Raw genomic sequence first — 12,669 nt, 5'->3', positions numbered from 1 at the left:
CCTGTGCTTTTCAAAGCGGACCTGAACTCAGAACGTCCTCTCTGCCCTAATAGATAAGCAACAGCATAACCTTAAAAAAACATTTCTTTGTTACAGCTGAAACATCTTAAAACAAATCTGCACTGTTTCTACTTCCTGATTCACGGAATCAGCCATAATGTTAACATTCTGTGCTTTCAAATGAGTTTATTTGCCATCCCTGCCAGGGCAGTCATGTGAAATGGGAGAGACCAAATTACATCTTGTGATTAGACACAAAACAGGGGGAATTAAACAGGCTAAACTCTCTATGTACATACAGGGTGCATTTCTCTAGGTTTTCCTTCTGTCCTGTGCAAGAGTTCAGGTCCACTTTAAAGGGCCAAGGCCATACGGTCCCGAAGAGGTTAAATCAACCCCAAAATGATTACCATCTCATTGACCATCCTTAGCCATACAGTTCTAGGAGGCAAATGGGTACAAAATAATAATAATAATAATAACAATAATAATGAATCATACACCCCTTGATTAGATAGATTTTGATTTTTTTTATTTTAGCTTAAAGGAAATGAGGCAGAAAAAACAGTCACAATAACTTATATAAATAAGACAGAGAATGGTATAAAATAAAACAAACAAAACAAAAATAACAAAATGAAAGGAAAAGAAGGAGAAACCTGACAAAGAATAGTTTTCCTGGTTAGCACCATCTTGAGAGCAACAGCATTGAAAACAAAGAAAAAAAAACACAATGCGTAAAAATGGAAAGTATAAACTAAACATTTACACAAATAAAAATATATATTTATATAAAACAGCACAAGTATAAACCAAAATAAAAAAGGAACAGAAAACACATCTAAGGGTTGTGGTTGCAAGTGTCACATCTGGTCAGACTCGCCAATACTCCATATAAATGATCACAATGACTCCAGATAGGCAGTTGAGGGAAAAGGAAATTTCCCCCCAGACATGCTCCCTGATTAAAGGTTTAGAAGAGGTGGTATTCAGCTTCTGGATCAGTGCATTCACACACAGCTGGGGTACTGATCAGCAAGACGGAGATGTGAGGTATTCTGGAAACCCGTGAAATTCCCCTTCACTAGTCTTCCTGCTTTAAAGGACATTAATTAAGCTGGTGGTATAGGTGCATAGTAAAGGGGCAGCCCATAGATGACACAAGAAAAAAAATACAAGAACAATGGCAACCTATGAAGAAGGGGAGTTACTCACAGGAAGAGCAAGTTAAAGACCCACCGCAGACTGGGAGAGAGTTCTGCAGGCTTTCAGGATGTTCACCTGCAAGGTCTGAGGCAACAAGACTCTAGTATGTTGCTAATACTTGGGGTTATTGAGACTTGTGTGGGAAGGACAAGGTCTTTCTAGAGGAGCAATATGGTCATGAAAAGGACGAGGACTCCACATAGAATAGCACCCACATGCAGCCGGGCATGGTTGGTTTACATCTGCAGTGAAGATGGCAGTGTCCGGCAGCATATACTAGTATGGTGGATAATGGAATGCTCTCTTAGCCTTGGCTTCCACAAGACGACAAGCTGTCGTACAGCGAGTCACTCAGGGATTCCGAGTTCTCCAGCCCAGTCTGACCCTGCTCATTGTCCCGAGATTTGGCTTCACTTGTACCCTCGTCTCCAACTTCAGAGGTGCTGGGAGTACGGCTACTCACACTGCCCGGGAAACAGATCGATGGGTGTGCGTAACCAGAAATGTCACAGTCTCTGTCTCCTTCTGATGGAATCTAAAATAAAAAAGGAGTAGGAAATATTGTCAATATGTAACAAGCATGACAAATATATACGGTACCTCATAATTAACAAGTGCATTGGTTGCAAAACTAGATTCCCCCTCCTCCTTGTGGTGCCATGCCTCCCAGTATAGTCATATTCCCCCCTCTGCCTTCTCCCCCATGCAGAGCAGTGCTGGGAAGCATGCTGAAACTACTCTCCTTCCTCTGCTTTGCTCTTGTTTTTGATTGGTTCCTCTCACCTTTATCTTCTGAATTTGGAGAGTAGCTTTCAGGAGAATGAAGCATAGGAAGGAGAAGAAAAACTTCAGTGTGCTCCTGGTCACAAGAAAGAAGGTAAAACAAAAAAACAAAACAAGGTGGATCACTGTGAAATGTCTAAGGGCTGGTTCAGACAGACGTTTGGAGGCGTCGCATTCGTTGGCGTTGCGTTCGTGATGCGTTCAGGCTTTCAGCAGCGTTCGCATTGCGTTCGGATGCGGTCGCGTTTTTTCTTCCCCTAGAGGGACATTACCCGTCGCGGTTAACCGCCCCTGGAAGCAACCTGTAGCTTCCAGGGGCTCCTTGAACGCCAGTGAAAATCGGGACCCGAACGCCGCGTTTGTGCAAACGCGTGTAAAAGCTTGGTACAAACGCTCCCATTCACTTGAATGGGAGCGTTTAACGCCAAGCCCCGAACGCTGGCAGTAAACGCTCTGCAAACGTCCGTCTGAACCAGCCCTAAAGGTGGCCACTAATGGTCCAGTTTCTAGCTAAACATTGTTCGAGCGATCAGTAATTCTGATCGGATTGGTTGTAAATCTCAGTTAATGGGCACAATCGATTTCGAATCATTATAAAAATAGTCGTCCGACTGTATTTTCATCAAACCAAAATTTGGATTTTCTTGTTGGTTGTGATAGATAGGAAGCAAAGATTGGTTCGTTGATGGTGTAGTGACCGATTTTCCTTCAGATCAGAATTATCTGATCGCTCAGACTTTTCTTTTTTTTTTTTGCAAGAAATTGGACCGTTAGTGGTCACCTTAGGTCAGCAGGAACATCACCTGATCTCCTGAAAAGAATGGGGAAAAAGTCTGTGTGACATCACAGCCTAGGTTACACATCACTGGGAAGGAGGGGCTGCATACCAATGTACAGCATTATATAGATACAAAAAGGATTTGTGATGCTGAAATCAAGATAATGCAAGTAAAAATAGGTATCCTGAGTAAGTTATTAGCGTACATTCTACTAAATGTCATTATGTTTTCTTCTTTAAAGAGACACTGAAGCGAAAAAAACAATTATGATATTATGATTTGTATGTGTAGTACAGCTAAGAAATAAAACATTAAGATCAGATACATCAGTCTAATTGTTTCCAGTACAGGAAGAGTTAAGAAACTCCAGTTGTTATCTCTATGCAAACAAGCCATTAACTCTCCTACTAAGTCTTAGACGTGGAGAGGGCTGTTATCTGACTTTTATTATCTCAACTGTAAGTGAACTGTTTACTTTTTCTCTGCCAGAGGAGAGGTCATTAGTGCACAGACTGCTCTGAAAGACTCATTTTAAATGCTGAGTGTTGTGTAATCTGCACATATTATAGAATGATGCAATGTTAGAAAAAAACACTATATACCTGAAAATAAAAGTATGAGAATATTTTCTTTGCTGCTAATCTTCTAGTAATTATTCATAGTACACAACCAATTCACTATATCATATTTTTTTTCCCCTTCAGTGTCTCTTTAAGGGAGGCTAAAATGTGTTAAAATGGGGCTCTTATAATTAATGCAATACACATGCCAGTATCTTAAAACTAAGCTAAAACCTGTAATGTAACTACAAAGCTTTAAGTGTTCTGGTTAAGTGCATTTAAAATGGAGCCTTGATCAATAAAGGACCACGGTCGCAAACATTGTAAAATTTTAAATACATGTAAACATAAACTACTAAGTAGTACATTTCTCCTAGAGTAAAATGAGCTATAAATTACTTTACTCCTATGCTTCTGTCACTTACAGTAGGTAGTAGAAATCTGACAGCACTGACAGGGTTTGAACTAGCCTATCTCCTCGTGGGGGATTCTCTGAGTTTTCGTTATTTCAAAAGCACTTAGTGAATGGCAGTTGCTCAGTCAAACTGCTAAAATAGTGTGCAAACAGGTGTGTGGTGGGCAGCCAACATATTTGTATAGATCCCTTCCAGGGATTGCTTTTGTAAAAAAGTTAACAAAATGCTAAAAATCTCCTATGAGGAGCTGGACTAGTCCAAAAATGGTCAGGGCTGGAACCCACTAGAGCGTTGTTTTTTTTTGAGCGTTTAGGGAGTGCTTTCAATCGCTAGCGATTTCCCTAAACACTCTGCCAATGTAAATGGATGGGACAGATTCCACTAGAGCGATTTTGATTTGCCAGGACGTGCAGCATCTTGGGAGAGTTTCCATTCGAATGTATTGTATAGGAGCAGGGAAATACTTCCCAAAATTGCTTGCAAAGCGCCATCACAAATAGTTAGCCATTGCGATAGCGCTTTCTAGTTGGTTCCAGGCCTCAGTTTTGCCAGATTTCTAATACCAACTGTAAGTGACAGCAACATAGGAGAAAAGTAATTTATGGCTCACTTTACTCTAGAAAAATGTACTTATTTGTAGGTATTTATGTGGTTTTAAAATTTTACACTTTTTGCGATAGTGGTCCTTTAAGAACAATACTATTTTTAACTTAAAAGATTATTTCATGGGGGCGGAGTGGGGGGGGGGGGGGGGAAATGAATGGATACAAAAATAAAGCAAAAAATGCCTCACAGTGGAAATTGCAGTTGATGGCAGTATATGAATACTGCTACCAGCCCATTCATTCTGAGGAGGTTTTAAAACCTTAACAGTAAAAAGAGCTCATTACCTTTTAATTAAAGTAATTTTCCCTGAACACAACAGCAGAGACTCTGCCTCTGCTCTCTGGTGACAGAAAAACTCCCTCATTTCCTCAAGGCAAAGGGGATTTGTGATTATCTGTCGCTGCGCTGACAAAATAATCTGCCTCATTTGCATGTGTGGCGCAGCTCTCTGTATTTATCGTTTACTAATCATGAAAATAACAGGGTGATCCATTTTATGCACATAAAACTTTATTAACATCATTGTGTAAACATAAATTATTCAGAGCAAAATATAGCCCTATGAATGTGAACTTCAGCAGCACCATAAAACCAGATAAATCCTCTTAATTTTCCATCATTTATAATGTAATTACTATAGCAACAGTTATCTGCATTGGAATATATCTGACTTACCACTTACAAACTTTAACTTTTAAGGTCTATAAATAAACAAATGCCCAATAATTTATATTATATCTGCAGTTCTTAAAGGGAGTCTGAAGTCTGAAACTTTGCAATTCTGTTTTTGCTCTAAAATATTATTTACAGCCTTAAAGTGGAATGAAACCCAGCATTTCTTCTTTGCTCTTAAAGAGAAACTCCAACCAAGAATTGAACTTTATCCCAATCAGTAGCTGATACCCCCTTTTACATGAGAAATACAATGATTTTCACAAACAGACCATCAGGGGGCGCTGTGTGACTAATTTTGTGCTGAAACCCCTCCCACAAGAGGCTCTGAATATCGCGGTACTCTGGGCAAACTGCCACAATGTAACAATGTTCACAGACAGGAAATGGCTGTTTAAAGCTGTCTGTAACAGCCAGAGCAGCTAGAAACAGCTACATAAACTTGCCCACAGTAACAATGTCACCATGTAATACATGTCAGAATGTGAATCTGGGAGAGGAAAGATTTTACAATGAGCAAACACTGACTAAATCATTTATACATAATTATTGTAAAAATGAAGCACTTTTTTTTATTAAATTATTTTCACTGGAGTTCCTCTTTAAAGATTATTTACAGCATATAATATACTAACTTTTTTTTATAAAACAGCATTCAAAGGGTTAAATTACAGGACTGACTTTCTCCTGCAGGGGCAGCCACATCCAAACTGGTGATAACTTTATCTTGTGTTTACATTCTTCACTTAATACAATTGAGGAAACATTCTCTAACTGTGCAGAAACTTCTACAAAGGAGTCCTGAACTGAAACACTGCTCAGAAATCATTACTGAGTGCATTTACAATAGAAATACAACAGTTATGAATAAAATGCACCAGCAGCTTTCAAAGTACATAAACTGAACTTTGGGAACTTATAATTTCTGAATAATAATACTTGTGCACAAAAGCAAATATGATAATTGTATGGGTTATAAAAAGTAGGAAAACACGTTTTTATTGAATATTTTGTCAGAGTTTAAAACCGCTTTAAACCAACTACCAGAAAAACATTTTTAAGCTGAACAGCATTCAACAGTTAATGCAGAACTTCATTCTGCAGTGGAAGATTGTGATCCGAACTTTTAGGGCCCGTTTCCACTAGCCACTGTGCGTTCTGCGAGATGGGTGGCGGCACCTCCTTCCTGCGCGAGTACGCAGTAAAACCCTGAAAACTGTGCCATGCACAGCTATGGGATTCGCTGCCTCTCGCACTAAAAAATGCTGCGATGTCGTCCAAATCGCTAAGGCAAGTGATTGGACGGCGGCAGCATTATCCCCTATGGCAGAGTTTCCCCGCGCAATTTGCTTGTGGAGAAACTCTGCGGATTCGGCCAGATTTCCCCAGTAGTGAAAACGGCCTTTAGCTTGTGATCCGAGGTGAGAACATTGTATCAACTGAGGAATGTAAACAACAGATAATTAGTAACAGCCAGCAACGGCTGAAACTGAACTACTCAAGGATGAAATCAGACACAAAAAGTGTATCACTAGATAGCTGCTGTATTGTATTAAAATGTATTAATAAAATGCAATGGCAGCTTTCAGAGCAGATAAACTGAACTTTGGGACCTTGTAATTTGTAAACAGGCAATATTACTTGTGCACCAAAGCAAATAAAGTAACTGAATGGGTAATAAAAAAGTAGGAAAACACATTTTTATTGAATGTTATGTCAGAGTTTTATTCCACTTTAAGGACTGATACCCCAGTGACAAGCTAAGCCACACAGCTCAAAATACGGTGGCTTAAGAATAGACACAGTATATTTTGATCACCAAACCGCTTCATGATGATTTTAGGCGACAGTATATCACAGTGGCATAGATACAAAATCATAAGTCGCAATAGCAACATATTGATGGAGCCTACAGACACACTGCATCAGGGGTGCCCTTTAGGTAGATTGTGATCTACCGGTTTATCTCAAAGGAACTCTGGGTAGATGCCACACCACCCGTCTGAGTGACGTACCTGTCATACTCCATCTCGTTGACTTGGATGAGCTTAATGTGATGTGCTGTCATGAAGCTTTGCACAGCAGGATAGATAATTCTGATGTTGCAAGGTGGGGAGCCATACAATTAGAAGCATTAGTGCTACTGTAGAGCATAATATTGTAAGTAAGATACTGTGACTATTTGGTCAATCACTGTTCTATTTGCTTAACTGAGGAGGTCTCTATGCATTTAATTGACTGGTGGCTTATGGTAATCACTGATGGACCGCCGCTGTGCATGTGCTGCAGTTGTGGCTTGCATCTGTAGGTAATTTCTACCTGCTAGATCATTTTCAATTCATTATTTTTGAAGTAACTCGCAAGCTGTGGGCATCTCTGCTCTAGAGCAATCAAGCCAACCCATCTTCCCTCCCCATGGATCTGAGTGGACATGGCAATGTACACCTGAGTACTAAGTACGATGCACACACTGTATGGGCGCAGAGTTGTATACTTACCAAACCCCTCCAGGATCGGGATCTGTGCGTATCCACAGATTTACTCAATCCCCCACACGGTATACATTCCAAATCCAGGAGCGGGATCTGTGAGTATCCACAGATTTACTCAATCCCCCACACGGAATACATACCAAATCCAGGATCGGGATCTATGAGTATCCACAGATCTACTCAATCCCCCACACGGTATACATACCAAATCCAGGATCGGGATCTGTGAGTATTCACAGATTTACTCAATCCCCCACACGGTATACATACCAAATCCATGATGTCAATTTACAAGTAATCCCAGTAAAATCACAAAAGATTATTTTTCCGGCCCAGACAATACCTAGCTATTGAGTTCATTTAGGTGTTCTCCATTATATCCTTGTTACTGAGATGCAAATACTGTAATTTCTCCTTGCATTTAAATTCCATGTAAATTATATGCAGCTTGAAACTGGTTAAAACTAATTGTTAAAGTAACCACCAATGATACAGTCATGATTATGTAAACTTACCTAATCTATTTAGAAGGAGGGTAAACTGAGTGAATATACTTTAAATGGCTATTTAATGGTACAGATTATTAATAGATTTCAGGATGAAACCAATTGAAAATCTATGTGCTCCCATATCTTCTTTCCACTGCTGAGACTTTTCCCTGTGTCTTCTCTCTTAGGAAGCGGTGTGTCTCGTGACTCAAAGGTAGGGGCTAAACACTAGCAGCACCATGGCACGTATCTTACGTGACCACTAAAGCATCTAATGTTTGTGATGTGACATGGGCATCCCGGGAGAGAAGAGACAGGGAGAAGGTCTAGGCAGTTGAGAGAAGACATAGGAGGAAGCGATGTGACACAGGCACCCCGTGAGAGAGGACACCATGAGAAAGACCTGGCAGTTGAGAGAAAACACGGGAGGAAGACATGTGACATGGGCACCCCGAGAGAGAAGAGACCAGGAGAAGGTCTAGGCAGTTGAGAAAAGACATAGGAGAAAGCAATGTGACATGGACTCCCCGGGAGAGAAGAGACCTCCCTGGTGCATCAGGTTTCATGCTAATAATGCTAGCACAGTTGTGCACTACATGAGATGTTTATCTGGATCATTATAGTGAAAAATTACATACTTTTTAATAGCTTGGTTATTCTTCACAGCCTTTCCCTTACCTCTTCCAGCTCATGTACTCTGGAACGGAAGTTCTCTGCTGAGCCAGCGCTGACCTTGGCATTGGGAAAGGTCCAGTTCTTGCTCTGCTGTGGAAGATTGCGATCCCTATTGGTATCTAAAAACACAAACAAATATTTTAAAAACACTCTAATAAGTGTCTAATTACTAGTAATTGCTGTTGGTATGATTGACTTTTAGGTCCCTTTTACACTTGGGGTGCATCCTGTAGTGATAGCCCTTTGTGGGTCTATCACACTGAGCGCGGTGTAGAGTTGCGGCGGTGCCTGTTGCGGCACCACAGGAGTTGCATTTGCGTTGTGCACCGTAACCCTGGAAGTGAGGCATACTTTCAATGGAAAGTAGACCTTCTCACACCTTCCTATGAGGCCTTCCAAAACTTGGTCAGCCCAATCCTAAATTTAAACCAAGTCTATGCCAAAGTACGTACTTCACAACACAATCATATTTACAATTTCTTCATTCAGATGCCCTAAAAATGATTGCTATGCATTACTCCATTGGCATACCGTCCCTTGCTATAATAAATAATTATACTGAGGGTCCACCAAAAGACAACAACTACTCACTACTAATTAAACAAAGGTTTATTAGGATTTAAAAAAAGTAATGATACAAACCTTCCCCATACATCCTGTGCCCCACAGCAGGTTCTGCTTCTGACAGTAGTGCATGGAATGCTGGGATACTCTGGTGTTGTCCTGGTGGGAAAATTTCCTCCACACCTCTCATGTCTCTCTCCAAAGTCCTTGCTCTTCTGGGAACCTTGGGGAAAGCAGAAAACCTTCCCACTGGTAGAACAGAAGGAGACTCCATCCTTGGCTTTAACTTTGGGGCACTTTTGGTTGGGGTTCCTCCACAATAATCTGGTGGCGGAAAAGTTCCGATGCCACTGTCTAGAGTGCGAGTGAGCGAGTCACAAGCTGTAGTGAGAGGAAAAGAAATGGGGACAGATAAATAAAGGTCTAGCCAGTCTACAATACTTAATATACAGTATATGATCTTTGAGTTCAGCTAAAAATAAGCCCAGAGAAAATGCCAGTTCTGCAAATTACAACTAGTTTGTCAATAACTTAAACAAAAAAAAAAAAATCCCCAAATCACGAGTTTCAAGAAGTAGTATTCATGAAATTCTGCTGGCAAGAGTCACAACTGAAGACCTGCTTGCTGTAGCTAGTCCTCTCTGGCTTAGCAGGAAGTAAAACTGGTTTGGACCCCAACCCCGTAGCAAGACAAGACAAAAAAAAAATAGTTATCTTGCACTTTTCTCCTAGCGGACTCAAAGCACTTGAGCTGCAGCCACTCGGGTGTGCTCATTAGGCAGTTGCAGTTAGGGAGTCTAGCCAAAGGACTCCTTACTGAATAGGATAAGATGAGATTTGAACCCAAGTCGCCTGTGTCAGAGGCAGAGCCCTTAACCAGTGCACTTCCATCCAAAGCTCCGCCAAAATTAAAGGTCTTTTCACACTTTAGCCACAACTGGCTGGGGTAAAGTGGAGAATGTACTCTCGCTTCTTATAGTCCAAAAGTCCACACTTCAAGCTTCAAACTTGAGGGTTCTAAACTAAATAGAATGGAAACCAGGGAAAATATTTTTTCAGGACCAAGAAGAATTGGCCTCTAAATTTCATTTTGAGTCCAACTTCCAACTGCTCAGATTATCTTACCCCTTTCTATGCAAGAGCATAAACCTTACTGTCAAAGTCTAATAATTGGCTTGCGAAAAATAGGTAAATAATAAACAAACCTCTTTTTGGCACACAAAAAAATAAAACGGAAAAAAAAAAAAAAGAAACTAATACAAAACCCAGTATTAGCACAAGCAAACTGCATAAAATCTCATGCAAGATATTTTATTTTATTAACATTCTGGCACTCTGCCCCTCTGCACTATTCCTATTACACATCTGGTTTCAGAGTGCTGCTACCCAGCAATGACGTATTCAGTCACCACAGAAGTCTTCTGGGAATTCTGCCAAATAACATGCTGCCCAGCTGCCCTCTCACCATGTAGGCACACCAGGAGAAATACAGAAGGGTTTCTGCTTCGCTCACTGAGCCACGTTAATGGAAATGTGCTCTGTAATGGTGCCCGCTGGTGAAATCTTTCCCTTTAAAGGGACTCCGAGCAGTGCAGAAACTATGGAAAGATGCATATCATTTTAAAGCTCTCTTTCTCCTCTTTCCAATGATATACAAACCGCCGCCCTACGCCTTTTAGTTTTCGCTATTTTTGCGATTGAAATTGCCACGGCCACGATTTCAATCGTGAAAATAGAGAAAACTAAAAGGCTTAGGGCGATGATTTAGGTGTCGCCAGAAAGAGGAGAAAGAGAGCTTTAAAATGATATCCATCTTGCCATAGTTACATTGTATTACACAGGGCGACTTTTTCCTGCTGAATGGAGCTGCTGACACTGGGGAAAGTGTCGTCCTGTGTAATACAAGTAACTATGGAAATATGGATATCATTTTAAAGCCCTCTTTCTCCTCTTTCTGGCAACACCTAAATCGTCGCCCTGTGCCTTTTAGTTTTCTCTATTTTCGCGATTGAAATTGCGGCCGCGGCAATTTTAATTGCGAAAATAGAGAAAACTAAAAGGCGTAGGGCGGCAGTTTATATATCATTGGAAAGAGGAGAAGGAGAGCTTTAAAATGATATTCATCTTTCCATAGTTTTTGCACTGCTCGGAGTCCCTTTAAAAATCAGCCAGAAATCAAGCTCCAAGTATAAATATTTAATGTCACCTTAAAGGCACAGAACAATTCAGATCACACTTTTTATCTGAACTTTTTTTTTATTAAAAAATATATTTTTGCAGTTAATCCTGTAATGCACATTCAGGAAGAGGAGAGTTTGGTGGTGGGTAATTACTAAGATAACACATTTTAGTACCTAGCCTACTGACAAAGGGGAATTTATCTGTATCCATCTTTGGATTGCTCACAGACTTTATCTTTATAATCTAGGCCTAAATTCCATTTTTATTTTGGATTGCCGTGGAGGAAAGGTTAGTTTAGAACCTCTGACAAGTTTGTATTGCTGCCTGTGTCCTTTTTGGCGACATTTGCCCCCTCCCCCCCCCCCCCCATTTCCTTTTTCTGGAACTAGGTAAACAAGATCAGGAGATAAGGTCAGATCTCTGCAATGAAAACACATGCAACAATAAAAAAGGAGAAATGTCAGAATATCTGCAGTTTTTACTGGTCATGGATTTCTAGTCAGAAGATTCTCCTCACATCTCATTGACAGGGTGACAGAAGACAGTATATGGAGGGGGAACAATGTGCAGTAGAAGGTTGACAGTCGTTCCCGACTCTGACCAAGAATAAAAAGAAAGGTGGCCTGGTTCACACAAGCAACAGCCGCGGTGCTCATCTTCTAAGTACTCCCATTCAAATGAAAAGGTTGTGCCGCTACCTTAGTTTCCCACCATTTGTTCAAAAGCCGCATTTTAATCCCCATTTTTCCTAGTGTTTGAGGTGACCCTGTAAGCAACAGGTCACCAGTGTGAACCAGACTTAATGAAGTAGCACTTTAGGTACATTTGTGATAGCCATGGGATATACAACACCAATTCATCGCTAATGTCAGGCAGATCCTATTAGCAGAACACAAAGAATTAATGAAAGGAAACATTCAGGTACCTGCAAAGTGCTGTGAGCTGATAGATTCTGTAATCCTCTCATCAGGTGGAAGAACTACTTCTCTGTCCTGTTGGTGAAGAAAGAATTATAGATTGGCCCTGTGATCTGGTACTGAGTTCTGGTCCTGAATGTTGCCTATTCTGTGCACCTACCTGATCCATGCTCTTCTGTTCACATCGCTGGACGTGACTGACCATCCCATTCCTCGGAGGGCGAAAAGGTCTGGATTCCTTGTTCTCTGGAGATAACCTGGGAAAGTCCCGCAGTGGTGTCTTCCCTTCCAGACGACCTTCAAGAGGAGGGTCTTTGCCATCCACCCTTA

The 12,669-nt window shown here is 40.8% G+C and overlaps 1 protein-coding gene across 2 annotated transcripts in view; it reads right to left on the bottom strand.

The window, feature by feature from the left end:
• Positions 1–510: 510 nt before the first annotated feature.
• The window catches only part of NCKAP5L (NCK associated protein 5 like), a 134,339-nt gene continuing 122,180 nt past the window's right edge, over positions 511–12,669 (bottom strand). For both annotated transcript variants that reach the window (XM_068267704.1, XM_068267703.1), the window contains exons 9-13: positions 12,500–12,665; positions 12,348–12,414; positions 9,320–9,622; positions 8,681–8,796; positions 511–1,741 (exon numbers count right to left, since the gene is read on the bottom strand). In XM_068267704.1, the coding sequence (XP_068123805.1) occupies positions 1,511–1,741; positions 8,681–8,796; positions 9,320–9,622; positions 12,348–12,414; positions 12,500–12,665 (883 nt within the window). In that variant the 3' untranslated portion in view covers positions 511–1,510. The remainder of the gene's footprint in view (positions 1,742–8,680; positions 8,797–9,319; positions 9,623–12,347; positions 12,415–12,499; positions 12,666–12,669) is intronic.

This window comes from Hyperolius riggenbachi, chromosome 2 (assembly GCF_040937935.1).
Source record: "Hyperolius riggenbachi isolate aHypRig1 chromosome 2, aHypRig1.pri, whole genome shotgun sequence".
NCBI classification, from domain to species: Eukaryota; Metazoa; Chordata; class Amphibia; order Anura; family Hyperoliidae; genus Hyperolius; species Hyperolius riggenbachi.
This window is presented reverse-complemented; position numbering and strand designations above follow the sequence as displayed.